Source organism: Lynx canadensis, chromosome C1 (genome assembly GCF_007474595.2).
Source record: "Lynx canadensis isolate LIC74 chromosome C1, mLynCan4.pri.v2, whole genome shotgun sequence".
NCBI classification, from domain to species: domain Eukaryota; kingdom Metazoa; phylum Chordata; class Mammalia; order Carnivora; family Felidae; genus Lynx; species Lynx canadensis.
The window spans coordinates 105115483-105124559 of NC_044310.1; the positions used below are offsets into that span (position 1 = coordinate 105115483).

The 9077-nt window shown below is 37.2% G+C and overlaps 1 protein-coding gene across 2 annotated transcripts in view; it reads right to left on the reverse strand.

The window, feature by feature from the left end:
- The window catches only part of GOLPH3L (golgi phosphoprotein 3 like), a 37985-nt gene extending 29439 nt beyond the window's left edge, over positions 1 to 8546 (reverse strand). The window contains exons 1-3 of one of the 2 annotated variants that reach the window (XM_030328174.1): positions 8343 to 8546; positions 7758 to 7894; positions 5840 to 6034 (exon numbers count right to left, since the gene is read on the reverse strand). In XM_030328174.1, coding sequence (XP_030184034.1) covers positions 5840 to 6022 — 183 coding nt within the window. In that variant the 5' untranslated portion in view covers positions 6023 to 6034; positions 7758 to 7894; positions 8343 to 8546. The remainder of the gene's footprint in view (positions 1 to 5839; positions 6035 to 7757; positions 7895 to 8342) is intronic. The other variant, XM_030328173.1, reaches the window with a different exon arrangement.
- Between the last annotated feature and the right edge of the window lie 531 nt (positions 8547 to 9077).

The following is a 9077-nucleotide window of genomic DNA, read 5'->3' on the forward strand; positions in this document are numbered from 1 at the left end:
CTGACAAACAAGTCTTTCTGATACACTTGCTCTATTTACAATGGCAAAAACTACTGACAAGGGATTTATTGTTCATTTTGTGCAATCAGGAAACTAAAAGACCAGGCAGTGACCTAAATGAGACTTTTAAACTTTTGATTTTAATAAAATATTTTAGGACCCAGCAACTTTTCCTTTCCTTTTTTTTCTTTAGAGAGAGAAAAAGAGTGAGAGTGGGGGAGGGAGCAGAGGAAAAGAGAGAATCTTTTTTTTTTTTTTTTTTAAATTTAAAAATCTGTCAGCGCAGAGCCTCACACTGGGCTTGATTTCACAAACCGTGAGTGAGGTCATGACCTGAGCCAAAATCAAGAGTCATACGCTTAACTGACTGAGCCACCCAGATACCCCTGATTTATCATTTTTCTATATATATGAATAGTGACATTGTTTGAAAGAACATAACTGATAAATACAAGAATATTCTTATCAGCACTGTCTATAATGAACTCCTGAATGTCTGTTAACCATGAGAATGAATGAATAGTGGTATACTGATATAACTGAAATACTATATTCCAATGAACTGAATTAAATTAAATGATATGCAACAACATGGGCTGAATCTCAAACATAATATTGAGCAAAAGAATACGTAACAGTATAATCGATAGATACGTAACAGCATAATCGAATAACATACAGTTTAAAAACATGCAAAACTAAAATACATTGTTTAAGGATATATATACATGTTCAGAGTAGCAGGAAGTGCAGTAGCATGTGATCAGGGAAGGGTACAAGAGGATGACCCCACGATATGTGTTTTATATATTTTTCTAGATACGCTGTATTTCACAATTTTAGAAAGGTTAAACAATAAAATACAGAACTGAATGCCCAGCTAAGTTTTGGTAGTTGAGTTTCAAAACAACTGAGTTCATTTAAAGGAGATGAGATGTTTTTAAATATCTGTTGTGATTCCAGTTGCAAATCACTGAAACTATCACAAGCATTCAGCTGATTTTTTTCCCCCTAGAACTTGTTTCTCCTCACAAACTAACTCTTGCTCATCTTCAGAATTCAGGTTAAGAGTTATCACCTCCCAGAAGTCTTTCCCAGTATCTCTTTCCTCCCCTATCCCACTAGCACTCTCTACCACCCACTTGGGTTGGGTTTCTTTCCTCTTTGTTCCCTCAGTCCCCACAACACAGTCACACATATATCACATGCACTGCAATGGTCTGCTGACTTTCCCTATCCCCCTTCCAGCCTCTCCAGCCACTCTCATCCCACTAGACTATAAATGATCTCAAAAGTAGGGACTATTGTCCCTGCATAGTATTGGGTTATAAACAAAGAATCCTATGGAAATCTTCAGCAAAATTTAATTTTGGGACTTTGGAATACAAAGTTTAACACTTAGAAGGTGGTTTTGTTTTGTTTTGTTTTGTTTTGTTTTGTTTTGTTTTGTTTTGTTTTGTTTTTTTACGTGCCACAAACCTAAAGCCATGCAAAAACAAGAAATTATATACATATCAAAACATATACTCACAAAGAACATAGAGTAAAAATATCACTAAGTCATTAATTTGTACACAAAAATGAAATGGGCTTTGCTCTTTTCATTCGGCTGATCGCATTACTTAAAGGAAAGAATCTATAACTATAGAGAACGAACTGATGGTTACCAGAGGCAAGGTTGCTGGGAAGATGGGTGAAATTAGGTCAAAGGGATAAACAGTACATTTATCGTGATGAGCACTGAGTAATGCACAGAATTGTTGAATCACTATGTTATACTCCTAAATATAAAACTGTATGTAACGACACTGGAATTAAAATAAAAATAAATAAATAAAGAGTCTAAAAGTCTCTACCTAGCATTCAAAAATCTGCCACACTCTATAGTCTGAATCTAATTTGCCAATTTTGACTCTACTTGTTCTCCAAGAATGCCACCTACTTCAGTCATAGTGGTTACTTATCTCCCAAACTTATCAAGCTCATACTTGCAGGTTCCCTCATCCAGAATATGTTTCCTTCACTCCAGTTACATTAGCCCTACCTTTCTTAAAGGTCCAGCTTGTTTTACTACCTCCTATTCTTCCCCCATGATGATCTCTCTTCCTTCCAACTCTCTTGGCTTTTTTACCGTTCTAACATGGAAAACTTGGGATTTTTACTGTTGTTTACTTCTCTAAAAATCTTTTGAATTGTGAAATATAAGACACACACAGAAGAGTGCATGAAACAAAAGTGAAAAAAGCTCAATGACTTATCTCTAAGTGAAAAATCCATGAAACTTTCCGCAAGTACAGAAACAGGAAACTATGTTAGTACCCAGAAAGCTCGTGTTCTTTTCTAACCACTAATACCTACCCCCCCACTTCCCACACTTCCTAAAGAAAGGTAGGCACTATGCTCACAACTATGGTAATCCCTTTTGTGCTTTTCTTTATAGTTTTAATCACCTAAATACACAAACCCAAACACTATAGTTTAGTTTTTTAAAAATTTTATATACATGAAATCACACAGTATGTCTTTTGTGTCTGGCTTCCAGTACTGAACATTACATGAGAATCATACATGTTTTATAACAATGTTCATTTTAATTCTGTATAGAAAAGATATTTATGTTCATTTAAATAAATGGACAATTCATTTTTATCTATTTTGCAGTGGATGGACCTTTGGGTTACTTAGCTTTTATTTTATTTTTATTTTTTAGTAATCTCCACACCCAATGTGGGGCTTGAACTCACAACCCCAAGCTCCAGAATCCTATGCTCTACTGACTGTGCCACCCAGGTGCCTTTGTGTTACTTTAGTTTTACAAGGTATCGATGTCTTGTCTCCCCTGCTGGAATTCAAGTTTCTTGAAGCCAGGGATCATATATTATACTATTTTATATTTACCTTAGTATTTGTACAATGCTAAGCACATAATGGGTACCCCTGATCATGCTAAATAATGATTAAATAAATCTATGAGTAGTTTAGGAGTTGAGAAGAAAATAATTAGTGCTGGAAATCAACTAATAATTTTAGAGATAGTTATATAACTGGCATTTTGGAACAACACTACTACTTTAATAAATCAGAAGGTTTGACCTCTCCTATTTATTTACACCTAAGGATTTGTCATTTCTTGTTCTTCCTAAGCCAACTGAAAGGTAAAAACATAATTTGTCAACTATTTTCAAAATAAAATGAGAACAATTCAAAAGGTTAATTGTTACATGCTCATCTTTGAATGGTATCTTGCCAGAGTTCCTTTATTTTTTACTCTATTTCCTTAAATTTATATTAACTATTATACATTTAAAAACACACAAAGAGAAGTCCAAAGTTAGATTCTCTACAAAACAGAAACAAAAATTCTAGTATCTAAGGTCAGCAGGAAATTAATCATTCCTATTCAAAAGTAAAATAACCAAATAGATGTTTAGTTCTAAAATGCTCTTCTACAGTCAGTGAAGGTTTCCTAGCCACTGTATAAACATCTCAAAACAGTATTTATACCACCTAATCTTCAGACCTACTCTCATGTTCTCTTGGAGAGTCAATTTTGTGTTTTCATTTGTTTGATTTTTTTTTTTTAATTTTTTTTTAACATTTATTTATTTTTGAGACAGAGACAGACAGAGCATGAACGGGGGAGGGGCAGAGAGAGAGGGAGACACAGAATGGAAAGCAGGCTCCAGGCTCTGAGCCATCAGCCCAGAGCCCGACGCAGGGCTCGAACTCACGCACCGCGAGATCGTGACCTGAGCTGAAGTCAGACCTCAACAGACTGAGCCACCCTCATTTGTTTGATTTTTATAAAACTAGAGCTTCATCAACTTTCTCAGCAAACAGGAAAATATACTTGTGGGCAAGATTTTCTGATTTTTCCATGTCTTGGTCAAGTACATATATGATGTCTTTAATATTAGTTTTACCAATACACAAGCTATAACAAGTCTTATAAATTTTGTTCAAGTTGGTAATCTGACATGACAAAAAATAGTGAAAGGAAAAGTGGTAAAGAAAATAAAATGGGGGCAACTGGGTGGCTCGGATAGTTAAGGGTCTGACTTTGGCTCATGTCATGATCTTATGGTTTGTGGATTTGAGCCCCACAGTGCACAGCCTGCTTGGTATTCTCTCTCTTTTCCTCTCTCTTTTCCTCCCCCACTCACACACTTTCTCTCAAAATAAATAAAAACTTTAAAAAAAAAGAAAAAAGAAACAAAGGTAATCCTAAATTTGAGGAATCGGTGCAGAAAAGAACACGTGTTATTAGATGTATGTAGCCAATTCATTACTAGCTAAGGACAATTATCAGAGCAAAATTTCGTATTTTTTTAAGCTTATTTATTTTTGAGAGAGAGAGAGAGAGAGAGAGAGAGAGAGAGAGTGAGTGGGGCAGGGGCAGAGAGAGAGGAAGACAGAGGATCTGAAGCAGGCTCTGCGCTGACAATAGAGAACCTGATGTGGGGCTTGAACTCATGAACCGTGAGATCATAACCTGAGCCAAAGGCAGACCCTTAACCAACTGAGCCACCCAGGCACGCCCAACTTTAGTATTTAAAAAAAAAAATTTTTTTTTAATGTTTTTATTTATTTTTGAGACAGAGAGAGACAGAACATGAGCTGGGGAGGGCAGAGAGAGAGGGAGACACAGAATCCGAAGCAGGCTCCAGGCTCTGAGCTGTCAGCACGGAGCCCGATGTGGGGCTCGAACTCATGGACTGTGAGATCATGACCTGAGCCAAAGTCAGATGCTTAACCGACTGAGCCACCCAGGCGCCCCCAACTTTAGTATTTTGTAATGTAAAGTAACACTTTAACTTGCTAAGTTTCCAAACAGAGGCCAATAATAAATGTGCCTTTATTATTATTGTATTTACTAAAGACTTTCTTGGAAAGGAAGTAGACTGTTTAAAATATTACATTTATATTTCTTCATAACCTCTTCATTAAAGAAGAAAGTGAAACACAATAAAAAGTTAAATTACAGAGGCACGTGGGTGGCTCAGTCGGTTAAGCACCCGACTTCAGCTCAGGTCATGATCTCACAGTTCACGAGTTCAAGCCCTGCACTGGGCTCCAAAGCCTGGAGCCTCCTTCAGATTCTGTGTCTCCCTCTCCCTATGCCCTTTCCTCGCTCACATGCTCTCTTTCTTTCTCTCAAAAATAAACATTAAAAAAAAAAGTTAAATTATAAATGAAAGATGATGTATAGTACTAGTAGGAAAGCCAACACATATATACCACAAATATGTACCACAAGACTTGTTATCTCAAGACTAATTCTATTATAAAATGTTCTATTAATAAGGGAAAACTGCAATTAATTTAAAAACATTTTCTAAATTAAAATATTCCTTATCAGTTATTGATATTTAACTTCTAAAGATCCAGAAAATAGAATTAAAAAATTATTTCTACTGTATTGTAAGAAACCTACCCACTGTTTATTTTTGTAAAACAGCTAATCATACATGTTCCTTGTCGTTTAAAAGATTTTCCTCTCCACAGCTCAAGACAACTTCATTGTGTGGGCCTGCTTAGTTTAATAGGAAGTTATTTCACCTTCAATCTCGCTGGGGAACTACAAGTACCAAAATTTTACACTGTGTTATATTCTCTCTTGTCTCTTCCAGAATTTTGGAGTAATTTTGTAATTAAATTACATTTCAAGTAATTATACTTCTGGATTTCATCCTCCCCAAACTCCCCCATCCCTCAGATGGCTAGAGCACAATTCCAAGGCCAACTGAGCATTCATGAAACTATTCTGTCAGGTTACTTCCTAAAAACATTCTGACATTCAGGAGTCTTTGAGACGGGCTACCAAACCCAACTGCATTACCTCTTTATCTTTTAGTCCCAGGAGCAATACTTCTTCCATAAGGGTGAGGCGAATATCCTTAGAGTCACCAGAGTCCTCATTGTCTGGACTCTTGTCTTGATTAGTGTCTTCCTCACTTTCCACCTTCTTTTCAGAGTTCTTGCCTACTTCAGTGCGACGGGCCCGGTGAGTTAAAGTGGTCATTCTCACCTGTTTCTGGGGGGGGGGGGGGCAGTGACAAAAAAATATCTGTATATGTGCTTATGTAAACAAAAACATACATATTAACATACTACAAATGTATAGAAATATGAAATATATACAAACTTAAATAAAGGAATAATGACCAGAAAAACTAGGTTAACATATCTTTCCCAAAGTACACAGAAGGCACTGACAGAAAAATAAAATCAGTGATTTTAAAGACTGGTAGAAATGATTATCTTTTAAGTCTGCCAATTTTACGTGCATAGTCTATAACCCAGGAGTATATATCCATCATGGTAATTCCTTTCACAAAATGGATCCTCCCCAAGTTAAATATTATGGGACAGCATAAACATTGTGGAGCATCCAGGTCCAAAAGGCATATAATAATTTATATGTAATTTGTATAAGCATTCAATGGCACATTATAATACACGAAAGAGAAAATTAAAAAATAAGAAAAACTAAATATAAACATATATTCTCATATTTTCTTCCCATAACTTAATAACTCACTTCATGCACTCCCTTTGGAAATCACTGCTACAGAATAATACTTAGAAGATCACGTGTAGTAATTCTATATAGCCAGAAAACTTTCATCTCTACCCCTAGCTAGCCATCTTGCAAATACACAAACAGCTGCCAACAAAAAGTACCAGCAAGAGAATATTAAAAGATTAACAAATTCTTTGTCAATTACAAAAAAAAAAAAAAAAAAACCAAACAAACAAAAAAACAAAGCACGTGCCCTTTTATACCATATACCACAGATGTTTTAAAAATCTACGTTCAAGAGAAAGTGCAATAAATCATCTGTGGTAAAGTTTAAAATTAGCGTACTTTATTTTAAATAAATCTAAACATCCATTTTTAAGATGATATACAATAAATATTTTTCATCAGAAATCATTTATTTTTATTTATTTTTTTAAATTTTTTTTAACGTTTATTTATTTTTGAGACAGAGAGAGACAGAGCGTGAACAGGGGAGGGGCAGACACAGAATCTGAAACAGGCTCCAGGCTCTGAGCTGTCAGCACAGAGCCCAACAAGGGGCTCGAACTCACAGACCGTGAGATCATGACCTGAGCCGAAGTCGGCCGCTTAACCGACGAGCCACCCAGGCGCCCCTCATCAGCAATCATTTAAAAGAATATCTTTTTTGGGGCGCCTGGGTGGCGCAGTCGGTTAAGCGTCCGACTTCAGCCAGGTCACGATCTCGCGGTCCGTGAGTTCGAGCCCCGCGTCAGGCTCCGGGCTGATGGCTCGGAGCCTGGAGCCTGTTTCCGATTCTGTGTCTCCCTCTCACTCTGCCCCTCCCCCGTTCATGCTCTGTCTCTCTCTGTCCCAAAAATAAATAAACATTGAAAAAAAAAATTAAAAAAAAAAAAAAGAATATCTTTTTTAAGACAAAAAGAATGCATTCAAGAGCCTCTGTGACTGGATCCCATCCTACCTTCTAGCAATATTTCCCATTACATTACTCTCAATTATGTACTGTTAACAAACCATTTCTCAAACGTCCCATGCTGCTACTTCTCCTCCTTTGTACATGTTGGTGTTCTCTCCTTTTTCCCTTCCTCTCTATTACCTACCCATTCTTCAAAGGTCTATTGAGGACCCAGGTAAAGCCTTAAGTGAATCTCCTTCTCCATTACCCATATATGTCCCATGGCCAGAATTGGTCTCTCTCTCAGCTGTACTTTCACAGAACTTTATTTATACTTACATCCTTTAAAGTATTTATTATAGTCTTTCTTTTGGTATGGCTGTCTCTCAACTGTAAACTTCTTGAGGGCAGGGATATTGTCTTCTTGGGTTTTTATAGTCTCCATAGCAACTAGCACAATGTCTTTAACGTTGTAACTGCTCAATAAATATATACTGATTAAAATGAATACTCAGAAATGCATGTGAACATTTTTAAGAGAAATACAAGTGAAGTGACTTACAAGAGACTGTTTATACAAGGCTGTATTTCAAATATAATTCTTGGTGGGAGGCGGGAAGAAGAGTGGAGGAGGGAAAAATAAAACATAAAATAAATGCTTACAGGCATTAGCCTTATTTGGTACTGTGAATAGGGTTTATTTCCTAACCCAATCCAAAAAACTTTAGGTCTTCAGAGAAAAAAAAAAAAATTAAGGGGAATTTTGAGGAACTAACACTCTCTCGACATTTACAAGTTAAAAACACTATTTGAAAAAAAAAAATGGCCAAAAACTAACTAAATAAGAACCTCCCTCTCCCCAGAAAATAAAAAATCTGGAGGCTGTTTTTGGACGTTAGGAAATGTATATCCTCCGTTGCTTACCTGACGTTACTCCTGGGTTACGGCCCGACGCAGGCTGCAGCTTGCGCTCTGTTTTAGGGGGACACCTGTTCCCCCTCTTCCCCTCCGTCCTAGTAGGTAGAAAAACTTCTCAGCCACGCAGAGAGCACAAACTTCCTGATCCTTCGATGCAGAGAAGGAATAACACATCAGCTTCCTCAGGATCGCTAGGCAACCTACCTTGGTGTTTCTTCATTGGACCAATCAGAAACCGCCAAGGTTGAGCCCAGCCAATCGGAGCTTACGAGGGGAGGCTCTCTTCGGGCTATTGTGTTGCGATCCCGACAAACACCACCAAAAGGAGGCAGGTTTGGGTCAACCTGACAGCTGGTCAATCCAATGAAGTAACCTTGGTAGAAGAGAGGAAAGGGAGCTGAGATCCCCACCCCCATTAAATCGTCCAATCAAAGCGTTCAGTGAGCTAGCACCAGCTGCCAATCAACAAAGGTTTTTGTTGGTCAACCTCTGTAGCAGGTGTGTTAACTGTAGCAGTGTATTCTAGGACAATTCGGTGAGACGTGTTGGGATCCAAAAAAGCTAAGAATAAATACACATTTTAAAATTGGTTGTTTTCGACAATTAGCTTGTCCCTAACTTTCCTGTTCCAGAAAAACCTGATCTGGGTCAGTTTGTGTCCGTTTATGTGGTTTACATTAAACAGGAATAGGTACATTTCTACCATAGCATACACCCCTACCTTCTCTATCAGCGCTTGTT